Source organism: Solanum verrucosum, unplaced genomic scaffold, assembly GCF_900185275.1.
Source record: "Solanum verrucosum unplaced genomic scaffold, falcon-dt-bn FXZP01000031.1, whole genome shotgun sequence".
Lineage (NCBI taxonomy): Eukaryota > Viridiplantae > Streptophyta > Magnoliopsida > Solanales > Solanaceae > Solanum > Solanum verrucosum.
The window spans coordinates 2092352-2108257 of record NW_026020194.1 but is presented as its reverse complement, the minus strand read 5'-3'; the positions used below and the strand labels follow the sequence as shown (position 1 = coordinate 2108257).

Sequence of the window (15906 nt, the reverse complement as noted above, 5' to 3'; positions counted from 1 at the left end):
TTAAAAAACCTAAACCAATTATGTCGATTTATTAAATCTAAAAACCAAATCAAACCACTCAAAGTCAGTTTTTTTGGTTTAAGTTTTAGTCGATTCTTTCGGGTTTTTTCGATTTTTCGGTTTTTTTTTACAACTATACGATGTTTGAAAATGTGATCAAATATATTTTCACTTACCTGTGTGATAAGATAAACTTAAGAAATGTTAAATGAATAGAAATTTTCGTAAAAATGGTAAAATTCACATGAGTACAAAATATATTTTTTTGAAATATCAACGTTCATTATGTTAAATTAATAAGATTAAAGGATACAGTCAAACTGAATACAACACGAAATATTTACAAAGTAAATTGTTAACTTCGAATTTGAAAAACTATAACAATATAGTTATAACTTCGGATCTTAATACAAAATAAATATTTGCAAATTTTACAAGCCCAAATTTGAAATAAAATATATAAACATTGAATACTATAAACTAACTAAAAATATATTAACAAAGTAGATTATAAATAACATTTTTATCTATAAATAAAATAAAATTATATATATGATATTTACAAAATTTTACAAGCCCAAATTAAGTAGATTATAAATAATATTTTTTATCTAGAAATAAAATTAAATTTATATATATTATGTCGGTTTGGTTTGGGTTCGGTTTGACTTTTTTTCTTTTAATACCAAACTAAATCAAGAGTGGTCGGTTTTTTTTTCGACCGCCAAACCAACCAAACCAAACCACAAATCAATTTTTTTTCGATTTGATTTGATTCGTTGGTTTGGTTTGACTTTACGATTTGACTTGTACACCCCTACTTATTAGTGATAATTTAATAAAAACAATATTCAAATTATTGATTTTGATTCGATTTTGAAAAAGTCCTACTCACTAATCACTACTACTCCATTTGTCCAACAAAATTGAGTAATTAATATTCTATTGAGTTTTTTTAAATACATTCTACGAAACAATATGTTGTAATTTGTAATTGTTTATGTTACAATGTTGGAAACTTTTATTGGCAAGGAATTAATTGTGTGTGAATTGGAAGAAGAAGTGAAATTGCTTTTACGTAACATTTTTTGCAATGAGTTTGTCAAAATAGGAAACAATAAGATCTAAGTAGGCGTTTGGCCATGCGATACCATATCACGATATGGTATCGTGAGATGGAATCAGCATTTGGACATGCGATTTTACGCTGATTTCATCTCATGATTCCATATCATGAGATGTGAAACCATATTCTCCAAAAACCATGATATGAAATTATATGGTGATTCCATATCATTATTTGAGATATTTTAATACAATAATTGATCCATGAGTTTATATTTTGTTAAAACAACCCCACATTTATATCTACTAACCATTTGTTTCATATGTAAATAAAATTTATAATCACATCATTACTTTTTAAAATTTATTATTCTTACTGACATAAAATTTATTATTCTCACCAACATATAGTCACTTTAACTCACACCTCACGATTGTGAAACTTTTCAACATTCACTTGAAACAATTGACCGGCATGTTAAAATAGTTGCCGAGGCAATTAGCAAGATGACACCAACATTTATACAACCAAAAAATATGATTGGTGTACATTCCAAAATTCACCATAATACTCGATTTTGGCCTTGGTTTAAGGTAAAATTTCAATCACATTAATAAATTTATTTTATGGCCTTAATAAGTGAATATTTATATTTTATGTGTAAGTTATTACTCCCTCCGTTTCACAAAGAATGACCTCCTTTCCTTTTTAGTCAGTTTAAAAAAGAATGACCTCTTTCCTTTTTTGGTAACATTTTACTTTTTGTTTTCCACGTGGCATGTTTAAGACCACAAGATTAAGGGCAATTTTGTACATTTGACATAACTTTAATTTAGGACCACAAGATTCAAAAGTCTTCTTTATTTACTTAAACTTCGTGCCAAGTCAAACCAGGTCATTCTTTGTGAAACAGAGGGAGTAGTATTTAGTTACATATTTCCTATCAACTTTGTTTAAAGAGATAATATTTATTTTACGACTTTGCATTGTCTTGGAAGCACTATTTTTATTACTCTTACAAACATTATTTTTATAAAGTGTATTCTATAAGCTTCCAATTATTTTATGTTCACTAAACTAATATTGATGTATTTTTTATTTGGTAGGATTGTGTTGGTGCGATTGATGGAACATATATAAAAGGGGAGGTTCCTAAAGCGGTGCAACAAACATATCGTAATCGCAAAGGAAGAACATCACAAAATGTCTTATGTGCTTGTGATTTTGATATGTGATTTACCTTTGTTGCTGCTGGTTGGGAAGGTACTGCACATGATAGTAAAGTACTTGAGAATGCACTTGTTGAACCAACGTCACAATTTCCATTTCCGCCACATGGTAACTTTAAATTACATCCTTAGAATAAATATTATTTATTTCCACAAAGTTGTCTCATTTACATCACATATGCTTTTAGTAATTCTTTATAAAATATTTTTTGGTAGATAAATATTATGTTGTTGATGCTAGTTTCCGAAACACAAAGGAATTTTTAGCTCCATACAAAGGATTACGCTATCATTTGCAAGATTACCAAGGAAGTGAAAGAGAGCCTCAAAATGCCAAAGAACTATTTAATTATAGGCATTCATCTCTGCGCAAGGCATGAACCATTATGATATTGATACACAAGTGAAAATTGTCATAGCTTGTGCGGTGTTACATAATTATTTGTGAGAATACCAAACTAGTGATGAAATATTTATGGTCTATGAACATGAAGATATAGTTGCGGAGGATATTGACCAACAAATGACTAACAATGTTGGTTCGTCTTCTCGGTCACATGATCGAGAAATGCAAGTTCAACGTGAGAAAATTGTCCGTACTATGTGGGAGGATTATATTAAAGATTAGTACACTACAATTTATGTTCAATTTTTTTTATTAAATTGAAGTTAGATGAAACAATTACTTACGTGGAGAACAAATAACTTTTAATAATTTATTATGCGATTTTATAATTTTTTGTTTATTTGATAAGATTGAATAAACAATTTGGGCTATTTTAATAGTTTTACAACTTATGAGATTTTTATGTTTATGAGAAAATATACAACACAAAAATTTCATATCGCATGTCCAAACAAACTTTCAATTTTATCTCATGATTCCATATCATGATATCATATCATGATTCCATATCATGATACCATATCGCATTGCCAAATGGGCCATAAGTGTTCCTCTTCCAAATCCTTAACGTATAATAAAGAAAAAGTTATGGTGGTGGCCCGCCTAATTTATTTTTGTTCGTCTTTTGCATTAATTTTATTTTCTAATATCGCTGCCAGATTGGGCGCTATAATCATTCAAAATTATGGCGCAGACCCCACTTTTATTTGACATAACACCACATAATTGAAAGGAGAACCTTTTTTCGAGTATGAATTCGTTTTTGTTTGAAAGTATTTTATTTTTTAATATGAAATTATTCAGTGATAAATTTGAATTTAAATGAACTTTATCACGGATATTGAGGTAAGATAACAAAATAAAGAAAAGAACTGACTAAACTGGATTAGTGTATAGTTTATGGAATACATTTAACAATTCCATTGGGTCTTTAATGAACTTTTTAGCTGGTCAATGTTTCATAAAATAATAGGAAGGAAGTAATATGTAGTTGTTCAATCTTTCAGTGGCAGAGATAAAATTTTACTAAGAAATTTCAAAATATAAAGAAATAAACACACAAAGAAGTTGAAGAGAATTCAATATCTACTATATATACATAAAAATAAATAAATTAATCATGTATTAACAGTAGAGGTGTTCACAGATTGGATAAAAACCAATCCAAATTGAAAAATTGAATCAAACCGATTAAATAAATCAATTTTTATTTGGGTTAGGTGTGGTTCAGTTTTAGATTTTTAAAAATCGATAGTATATGGGTTGGTTATGATTTTGTTCGAAAAAACCGAAGAAATAACCGAACCGAACCGACAAATTATATACATATATATTATTAATATACATACATAATATATTATTTTTATAAACAATTTTAAAGATCTTATATGTGTTTCATCAAAATTTATTTATAATTTACTTATGAAGGAAAAAATGCCCAAGGTGAGGATATTTATCTTATTGGTTTTTTGTGTATGAGTGTGTCTATGACAATTCTTTATAAGATTGAAAATATCACTTTCTCTTTCTTCTAGGTCAAAATAATGAATTTTGAAGCTTTAGTCAGAGTAAATTCAATGATTGAAAGTTTTGTAATGTCAATCATTCTAACTATTTTCATTTAAAATGAATTGTTGTCACATTTTTCATGTTTTGAATGAATTATTTCTTTTATTTTTGTCTATGGTTAATAACCAAACCAAATCGAACCAAAACCGATAACAACCAAACCGATAAATATATACTATATTTTGTTAGGTTTGGTTTTGATAATTTTAAAACCGATTAAGTTGGTTTGATTTTGGTTGACCAATAACCGATCCAAAACGACCCGTGAACACCCTTAATTAACAGTATAGTTTTTTCTATATATAATTTGCTTTCCCTATTTCCCTTCTTAACTTGTAATTCCTATTAACACTACAAGTGTACAAACAACTAGTTGGTTCCAATTTACAATCCCACATGCTTGACACTATAATATTCCTGAAGTTAATTAGCATCATCAAGAAAATACAATATGATACAACAATGAAGCAAATTCTTGAAATATGTTAAATTAATATTGAATGAGAAAAATAACATAAAGTACTAAAATCTCATGAATTCCCTCTATATAATTAAAGTCTTTTATTTAGTCAAAGTTTTACAAGTTGTAAGATGTGAAGTGGGAACAGTGTCGATCTAATTAAACATTCTACATGTGCAATAGCTAACTTCATGCATCAGAAATGTAATTTTACAATTTGTACCCAGCAGATCCAAAAGTGTGCAGTGGATTGCGGTTTACTTAAGCATTGAGGATTTAACTGATGACCCCTAATAATTATTCTAATTATTTTGATAAACTTTAGATACTTGTGACTCCCAAATCCAATGGACAAAACAATCGTAGTATACACGGCTAAGTGAATGGGTGATTATTGTCACGCCCCGAAACGGGGTGGAACTTGATTGATATTCAATTCATTATGTTTTAACTATTAAATCTAAAATTTGAGACTTAAATTTATATTTGGAGGTCAAGGGCACATAGATCAAATATTAATGTCTTGATCCTAATTGTGAAAGTATATGCTTGTTTCTTTCTTTGGAAATTGAGTGCTTATGCGCATGCAGTAGCTAGGATAATGAAAATCAAATAGAGTACAAGTAATGGTGAGAAATGTATTATTGTTGGAATAAATTGGGTAAACAACACAAATCTCACTAGTTTAGTGCTTAATTACCTCTCTTTCCTTCAGTTTGCATAATTACAAGTCCTACCATAATTTTCACCTCGGATACATGTATCTATCACGTCTAGATATATGTATTCGAGATTCATATTAGTCAGATACATATCATTAAACTTATTTAATTAAAGATTGTAACTGACAACCATAAATTAAGGAGGAATTCACGCTTGTAACAATTATGGAATATTCTGGTGTATCACAACTTCTAAAAATATTCAAAATAATTAAAATTCTGCTATATTTTTTTTTGGAGATTCAACGAACTTTACACTTCTTCTTCTTGAATAATTTCGAACATTTTTTGTGCAACAATAGTCAATATCATTATTTTATAAATCCAGATACATAAGTTCGATTGCAATTCAAATAAATAGTGCAAAACTATTATAGATACACTGCCTATTGTTTAAGATACATTATGATATAAGGTAGTTCAGATACAAAAGTTTTTTCTATTATATCACATAAAGTTTGGTGTATATGTGTCAAAAACACTATTTAACATATTTCGTTTAAACAATATATGAGATAATTCAGATACATTAAACTAATAAGTATGACACATACATTACGTTGTTGTTAATATTAGATCAGATACATGTTATATATGTAAGTAATTCTGATACACTATAGAACACGTGTAATATACATGAATTAATTAATTGTTGGATACATCCCCTTGTATATGATATAACACAAGATTCAAAAGCAATATAATCTTAATTAATACCGATACTTCTTAGATATACATGTATCTGATAAATAACATTGCTATATATTATATACAAAAAAATAAAAAATAACTATATCAGATATAACACAAAATCGATATTGTAAGATAGATACATAAAGTATACTGCGAATTATGAATAGATCTTGCATTTTTTTTACATAAATATATTACACACCATCTTGCTCGACTTGTGCATCTGAGTTTTCAGATGTGGCCCTAGGGCCTGTTCTTCAGAAGGGAATCTGGATCCCGCCTCCTTCAATTTGTGATGTGCTTAGGTTCCACTTGGAAGAGCCTGAATACAAGATGACTCTACCTGTGGAACCTAGATTTACGGTTCCTTTGTGCCATACAGTCAGTGTTTCTGTGCTTGTTGGATGCAAAGATGCAAATAAAGTTGTGTGCATTATCAAGAAGTCTCTTTTTGATTATATAAGATGGAACAACATATCGGGCTTTAGCTTATGATTATCTTGACTTCTCCTCTCCTATGTGCTTGTTTGTATCGGCTGTTCGGGCAGCATGGATGGTTTAGTGAAGAAGATTTATGAGGGAGAAGGAAGAAAGAAAGAGAATGGGGAGATGAACTTTGGATTGGAGATTGAGATGAAGGAAGAGTGAATATGCAGATATGATGGAAAACATGGGGGGTGGGGGAAGATATATTGTTGGTATAGGAGTTCGAAGGATAATTGTTAATTAACCTTTAATTAGGGAGTTTGAATTTTTAGATAATTATTTAATATCATATTTAAGGGATTTGTGTATGTGATTTAACTTTTTAAAATATATGGAATAATTATTAAAAAGTGGTATTATGAGTAATATTTTTAAACTATAAATAAAATATGTATATATGATAGTTAAGTATGTCTAATTATGTAGTTTTTCCGAATAAGTTTCTCCTCCGATAATCTCACCAAATGGAGGACATAAGCGGTCATTTACAAAACTCAAATAACAACAACCCAAAAGCCCAAAACTTATTTACGCAGATGAAATTTCCTAAGTGCATTTTGGACTTTTTCTAGCTTTTAATTTAGGAAAAATTACCTATACAATTTTTTTTCATAATTCCCTTCATTCCCTATCAGTTCTAAATTTTTTCAAAATCCCTTACTTTGAGCGCTCCTTCAAAACTTCACGATACATAACTCCCACTCCCCAAACCCATGTTTATCCCTTCTTGATTTCACTCCACAAATCTCTCTCATTCTTTGTTCCCATGATCTTTTCAGTTAATTGCTCCATTAGTTTGAAATTCGAAATTATTCTTTTTCCTGTCAAAACAATCTCAACGTGAAATAGGTATCTTTATCTTCTTCTCCAACTGATTGTTCATCCATTGTTTTTCAATCTTCTTTCTTCTTCAAATCGCTGATAACTATGGAAGATCCTGCCAAAACGATTTTAACGTGAAATAAGTACCTTTCTCTTGTTCTCCAACTGTCTGTTCATCCATTGTTTTTCAATTTTCTTTCTTCTTCAAATCGCTGATAAATATGGAAGATGCAATATCTTTTAATCTTGGTTTGACACAATTAAACAAACCTACCATTGGTTGTGTTTTTTATTATGAAGATATTGATTGAGCTGAAAATAGATCTAAAAAACTTTGTGATCCTTTAGTAATGGCGAAGAACAAACACATGTCTAGAAACATGAGGCGGTAGAGGTAAGTTTCTGATACATTTGATTTAATTTAATGTATCAAATACAAGTCAAAGTAACTCACAATCAATTGATACATTGTGTCACTCATCCATTTTCAGCTTTAAATATTGATACATTCCTAATTGTTTTAGATACATTATTTTTAACTTCAAAATAATGATGAAGTTCACAATTGACGTAGTATATGTTTCAGATAATGATACATTATTAATTGTATGATACATTAATCTATATAGAGTGTTGATACATTCCAACATGAAAGGATCATGGAGAATGTATCAGGACCTCCATCTAGAGGAGATGTTCTTGTGAAAGAGTCATGGAGAATGTATCAGGACCTCCATATCTAAGGAAGCTATTGTAAGTACAAATTTATGTATATGACATATTACTCATTGAGTGTATCAGTATAACAAAGATTTTTGAACGGTCATTCAGTGGAGGAAGTAAAGGGAAGCACCAAAACAACTAAACAAGTAATTTTGTGTATTTGTTCATTTTTAGATATTTGTATCAATATATTTAAGGGTATCAATTCACTATTGTACTTCTTGTACCAATGTAATCAAATGTATTTATTCGTTGATATACGTTTGTATCAATGTATTCAACTTATACATTAATATCAAGATATTCAAATATATCAGTTCACTTAATACCTATTTCTTTGTTTTAAATTTCTGGCTTTTCCTATTGTTAGTTACTTTAAATTTGATACATTATTATTAAAGATAAATTTACCCCTAATTTCAATGTATACCATTTGAAAGGTTCACCTTTGGGAGTTTTTGCAAACTATTAACAAAAAGTAAGATTTCTCCATCCACAAACGTCTTTTAAAAGCTACGCAATGAAAAGGTTGCAATTATACAAGTTATCACGACTAAGAAATATTGGATTAATTTATTTTACCATAGATTTAATTTTGCAGTCTTCTTACAAATTATGTCATTTTATAAGAGATTTGAATATTTTGTTTTCTTCTATTTAGTTAACGGAAAAGAATCATATTCACCCTTATCCTTAGTCATATTTTTTTTGATATATTTGTCAGTGTCATTCAACTTTTGACACATATTTATCCTTGGTAAGTTAAATCAACACTTTTATTATCCTATGTGGCGCTTACATGGCTCCTACTTGTATATATTTTTAATATAATTAAACTTTTACTTCCTATTTAAGATTTTACCCAACCTACTTAAATAAAATTCGACCCACTCAATTTGAAAACCCATTAAACCCAACTCCAAAATCTATAATCTCGTATCACTTTATCCATCAAAACATCTGTAGAAAGAACATGATAGAGATGAAACAACGGAATTTGCTTACTAATGGTGAGAGATATGTCACACGGTGCAAGCTAGTATTACCTTAAGTACAAGATACTTTTCCTCTTTGGTTTAACTGTAGTAGAAAATTCTTTTAATCAGCATGGTTTTATGGTGTGAAAAAATGTTAGGACACAAATAAAGTTGCCTCTAATAAATTAAACTTAGTCTGTACAAACATGGGTTGTGACACTATGGTGGGATTGCTCCACTCTTAATCAGACGTTTCAACTTCGAGTCCCCAGTATAGAGAAAATCATGTTGAGGCCCTGCCATATTGCGTAATCCGAATTTATTCGAGACTTCAATGCAGACTCCGGACATCCGAATGGAAAAGCAAAAAAACAAAAAACAAAAAAAAACTTGGGTTGTAGATTTAGAGAGCAAGAGATGAATAACAAATCCTACATTTTGATCTCACTTCCTTAGTTTTCCTGAATAATTCTGATGAGTTTTAGTAACCCTACCAAAAGAAGTGTTTGAAGAGTTAAAACCTAAGCCTAAAACAGTACTTTTATAACTAAGTTCCAACTAAAAGCACCAAAGAATAGCTTTTCGTGAAAGAGCAGAAAAAAGGTCACTTTTTGGAGTGTTTAGAAGAAGACTTTTTCCTTGGGATGCATTTTCCTTTTACAGCCTTCAATTCCTCCTTTTCTTCCTCTTCTGTTGCTACTTCTCTTAGCCCTGCCTTTGAGCTCCTACATATTAAAGTAATGTAAATACACATCCAAATATTAAAGCCTGATGACAAGTCTGTCTATTCTTACATTTCTTCAACTTAGACAGACCTTTTTCACCTAAAATAAGAAAGTTCAGACAAACTTTTACCAATGTAGTAACAAGTTTTTTAAACTATTCTACTAAATTGAATGACCTCACAGGCTCACATTCACAAAATAGTAATCCATCTACTCTACTTTATGTGGACAATTACTATTTGCATTATCATAGGACTTTATCTTTTCCTTGCCATTTTTTTTAATATAGTTTTTAGATATTTTGAATTATTAATTAGTGTAACTTATATGACATTTATGTCATTTCTAAATATATGATGATAACTTAGTATACTATCAAAATATTTACATATATACATACGAGATTTAAGCAAAAGTTAATAGGTTTCGAAAATTGTTAGGACTGAAATAAATTGGTGTCATGCGAAAGCTAACAAAGCAAACCTCGAAAGACCATAAGAAAACAAATGAGAAATATATCAAGAGACACAAATATTTAACGTGATTCGATCAACCGACCTACTTCTACAAGAGGAGATGAGTAATCCACTATATAAGAAAAAATACAAAATATAGAGAGGAATGACCACACAGTACACACAAATTACAAAGAGGTTCACATCTCACATTATCACCCGTACACAAAACTCTCAAAACCGCTAGGACTACATTATGAATGCTATTATGTTAGAAGAAATGAGTCTTTATTTATAAAGGGAGTAATAAACTATTTTCTACAAGAGAAAATGACTAAGTAGATATGGAGATTATATATTTTCCTTTTCCTCAAAGAAAAACTCTATTATGATAAGAAACTCTAGACAAATACCGAACTAGAACCACATCTAACATAATAAACAACCCTTGTATGTTGTAATCTGATCATTTTATATCATAGGTATATTTTAAGTTGTTAATTTTACCAAAGTTAAAAATTAACTTCAAATTCTCAAAACAATTCAATTTGGCAAGCTAATGAAGAAATTAAGGGATAATGGAAGTGGGTTAACTCACCTCTCTTCATTGTAGGAAGAAGATTTCTTCAATTGTGGATCAACTTGAGCTGTTCTCTCCTCGGTCGTCATTGATTCAACAATGCTCCCACTGAAATACTCTTTCTCCTCCGACTGCAAATTCCCAAATCGTGGATTCTCCGACATGTATTTTATCTCTTCCACCTCATTATTCTTCGGCACCTTGCACAATACACCTTTATGAAAACTAGCACAGCTACTACTGCTCTTCCTCGGCACCACCGTGCACGGCAGAGGTGGTTGTTGCTGCTTCACAATGTGCGGCGGATCGGTAGTAGCACTTTTCCCCCTAAACGACACCGATCCGCCACAGGAGATGAGTTGGAAGAGGACCGAGTTACGACTCAGTAATGACTCGGTAATCACCGGGTCACCGTCTTCAAACCTTTTGGAAGTGTTGGTGATTTCAGTGTTACTGGGTTTGTCTGAGAGCGAAGAGGAAGTTGTTGAAGGAGGAGATAACGAGTTTGTATGAGTTAACTCGATAGAATTATTCTTCCGAGTTAACTCATCACTACAATTGAAATTGGGTGTTGTTGAGAATTTCTCTTCAAATAATTCTTCATCTAAGTAATTATGATTGTTCTCAACAATTTCTGCCTCCTCGTCTGAGTGTCCTTTTGAGACTTGTGATTTGCGTTTGGACTCTTGAATTTGTTGCCTGTTTCTCATCAACGGTGCTATATGATGAATTTGCTGGAATTTTTCTGAAATACAAAATTTAAAAAGGTCAAAACATCAACGAATTAAAGAAATTTTAATCCCGTAAAAATTACCTGTGGACCCTTCAATAATTTCAGATCCTTTAAGAACATACTCAGCTCCTTCACAAGGGCAGATGAAATCATTTTCAGCCAAGTCATTCCACACATATCCATTCTTGTAGCTCCTACAACAATTACCTTATTATTGTATTTTCTGAAGAATACTCTTAAAATTGCCAACCAAAGGAACAGACAAATTAATATTAGTATCAATGAAGTGTTAGAATATTATTTCATTACATTAAAAAGATTTTTGGTTAGTTTTTAAATATCAAACATAAGGAGTCATTTGATCATGAAAATTATATATTCCCTCTGTCTCATTTTATATGGGTTAATTTAACTTATTATCAATATCAATCTCATCAAGAAGAAAATCTGTAGACCTGTTCCCTTCCGTGTGAATTCCCTAGCAGCGAATTTTAAACTTGTGGGGTCTTATCTATTCCATCTCTCTAGCCTGAAGAAAACCCCCTACCCTTGGGACATGGAAATTTAAAAAATATATTAAAACATTTGAAACTTGTAGTCTAAAATAAATAATAGATATTTGTGGTTATAAATCATATTTTTAGGAATAAAATGAGTATTTTAAAATTAAATTAAAAGAAATGTGTTAATTTTTTTTGGGTAACTAAAAAGATAAAAGTAAGTCATACGTACTGAATTGAGACAAAAAAAAATACTTATTATTATCCAAAATAGTTTCCCACTTTATTTCAAAATTAGTGTTTGGTTAAAAGATTTTCAAATTCAATTTGGAGTGTGATTCCAAAGTTAGAAAAAAAAAATGCTTCAGACCTGGTTTTCAACTACATCTTCATAAATCCCAAATAAAAAGTCTCCTTTCTCCTTGGTAAGAACTAAGAAGTATAATCAGACAAACATCTATCTTCAACTGCATAAAAATTTCAAATAAAAGAAAGAAAATTTGAAATCTATGACCAAATCTAACACCTACACTTATTTTGATAAACTTTTCAAGTCACAATTTTTTAGACCTTTTTTTCAATTAATACAAACACAACTTGTAAGTTGTAATAAATTAAAATTGATACTCAATCATGTCACTTTGCCTTGTAAATTTCAGCCTAGGTAAAATATTGGTTCAATACTAAAATGTTAAAAATGAAAAAAAGGACATTAACATACATACCTTTTACAAGACCAAGAATATAGCGAAGGCATGCCTCTGCCTCTCAACACAGTAAGCCTATCAATAACATCTGTTCCCAAAACAAACAAACAAAAAAATGCACTTCCACATTAATTTCATTATATATTTCACAGAACAAAGAAAAACAATAATAAAAATTTTACACCTTTTAATCTAAGATGTTGATGAGCAAGATGAGTAACTTCAATGTAATGAGGATGTTCAAGTTGTCCATTTCTTGATAAATAATAGACAACTTGAACTTTTTTAAAACTTGCTCTCATTAATACTACTCTGTTGCTCTGTGATTTCCCTCTTTCTGGACTATTTTCTCTGCATATTCTTCTTCCATCCCCAATAACCTCAATATTATTCATTCTCTCTCTCTTTTTTATTTGATTTACTCCCTCTTCTTAATGATGTTGCAAAAGCACCTACTTATATGGAGAGATTGAGACAAAAGAAGATACTCAGACAGATAAAAGCAAAGAAAAAAATATATATTTACTGTATTTTCTACTGTCAGCTACTACTATTACTAAAAGTTATGTGATTTTTTTTTTTTATAATCGATCTTAAAAGAATGACATGTTTTTATATTAATTAATAATTTAATTATAAAATATTTATTTTATCTTTAATAAAATAATTTACCGTTATATAAATTTCTATCATTCATTTTGGACCACAAGTTTTAAAATTTTTTATTTCTTTCTTAAATTCTATGTCAAATCAAACTACCTCACATAAAATGAGATCGAAGGACTATCTCTTTTAATCTATCACGAAAACAATGATATATTTTTATATTAAGTACTAATAATTTATTTTAAAATATTTATTTTATTTTTAATGAAATAGTTTAAATAAACATACGAATATTTATTATTTATTAGCAGTATTATTATTAATAATAGATCCTAGTTGAGAGGCAGAGAATTGGGTTGATTAGTCATCATCACCTTTTTAATTCTCCGACCTTTTTTATTTTTAACCCTGCTCTTGTTTTCAAATTTGGCAAACCTCCGGATCTTGTCACTTTACCCTAGAAAAAAGAGAAAAAAAAACAAATCAAGAACAATTTTGACAGCAAAAGACTTCAAGATACTCATTAGACATATTTCTTTCGATAATTATGTTTATCCCACCAATTTTCTGAATTTTCCTTTGCTGATTATGTTCAATTTTTTCGCACAATTTTATTTTTTAATTTGGGGGAAGAAAAAACAAAAACGAAAAAAGAGAAAAGGAAATTGGAAAGGAGCGGGGAAGGGGAGAAAGAGAGAAATGGGGGTCTGGGTGGGGGAAGAACATGGAAATTGATGGTTGAAGAAGATTTTATATAGAGCAAGACTTGAATATAAGACCTCTAGTTAAGAATAAATGAATATGTTGGTATCCAAGTAATGTTTTATTCATGAGTATACATCAGGAGCGGAGCTATCGTGGTCGTCGTAAAATTACAAGTCATTGCACAAAACTTACATGATGACAAATTTAAATCTGTATGTGCAATTGGGAGCAGAAGTAGACCGGGCATGTAAGATCAAATCTGTTATACACATGGGTTAGATATAGCAACAGCAAGCTTTCTCTTCACATAACTATTTGGACAAAAAAGATTCGAGACCTCAATTTCAAATTATACGTGTGCTAGAGTGTTTTACATCATAGTAAGAACCTATAATATTATAATGTAAAATACTCAAGTACTAGTAATAACATTATTAAGTCTTATAAGGAGGGAGGTTTCATGATTTATTAAGAAAGAACTTAGGTAAATCTATCATATTTAGGAGTTAATTATTTAGATACACTCTAGTTTGTAATATTACGTATCTTATCAGATTTTGGTATCTCCCGATACATCCTGATACATGTATCTCGTATATATGTGCACTACATAAAAAATGACCATGAATTAATTGCCGCTAAATATGTATTTTTAGCGACAATTAACACTCTTTATGTATGTCCCTAAAGCCTTTTAGCGACATTGATTTTAATGACACTTAACTAATGTCGGTAAAGATTTTAGCACTATTTATTAATGTCTATATGTATTGCCGCTAAAAGTTATTTTTGTTGTAGTGGTGGTCAAATTTAGGTGTAATTTGTTCTAGATACAATTGTATCCAAGTAAATTCACATATATCTGGGATACATAGCAAATCTCGCTCGCTTCCTTCGTCTCTCTCCTATCTCACTCACAACTCTTCCGTATATCTAATATCTCCAATCTCGATACATGTAAATCACTCCAAATACATATATATCTCAAATATATATAATAGGATTGGAGGAGCAATAGATAACGGTGAAAAGTGGATAACAGAGATAGAAATACCGCTTGATAGATATTGATAACTGATAAGTAACAGTAAGATTCACTGAGAAAATTGATCAGGTCAAAGCTAACACTATGGACCACTGGAAGTATATATTTGCACGTTAACTTCGTACAAATTTAAAAGACATTATATAAACTAGTTGTTTAATTTGGTTTCATCTAATATTTATGTTTTAAATTTATACAGAATTGGACAATTAGTTACATGTGTTTTATTAGGCATCATACGTGACAATTCATGTCTTACACGGCACTTTGTGCATGTAAAATGCACGTAAGACACATATGTTTAATTATTCAATTTTATACCAATATAAATACTTATTTATGCATATTCAAAATTTAAGAATATAAATATCATCTGAGACCAAGTTTAAAAACACATTTTTATGTCAATATTAAAGTACATAATTTTATGTTTAATGCAGTTGCTCAAAGTATAATGAGTTGGATTCATCCCTTTACTTTGCTTCTATATTATTGTACGTGTTACCATTAAAACCTTTAACATCAATTTCCCAAGGGACATTATTGTAAGTTTGAAAAAAAATATATGGAAGAAGACAGAAAGGCCTTTATTCAGATCACATGGATACAGGTGAATTGGTACTGGAGTATATAAATAATGGAGTTATTCGTCGTGTATTGGAATTATTATTATAAAAAAAAAAAAAACAAACATAAT

At 29.8% G+C, this 15906-nt stretch overlaps 1 protein-coding gene across 1 annotated transcript; it reads right to left on the bottom strand.

Annotated features, from left to right (window-relative positions):
* Positions 1–9719: 9719 nt before the first annotated feature.
* Positions 9720–13256, bottom strand: LOC125829494 (protein SOSEKI 2). The gene is made up of 5 exons (XM_049508708.1): positions 13038–13256; positions 12872–12941; positions 11728–11840; positions 10932–11658; positions 9720–9878 (listed from the first exon to the last, which is right to left on the bottom strand). The coding sequence occupies exons 1-5, from the start codon at positions 13246–13248 to the stop codon at positions 9758–9760; spliced, it is 1242 nt and encodes a 413-aa protein (XP_049364665.1). The 5' UTR covers positions 13249–13256; the 3' UTR covers positions 9720–9757.
* Between the last annotated feature and the right edge of the window lie 2650 nt (positions 13257–15906).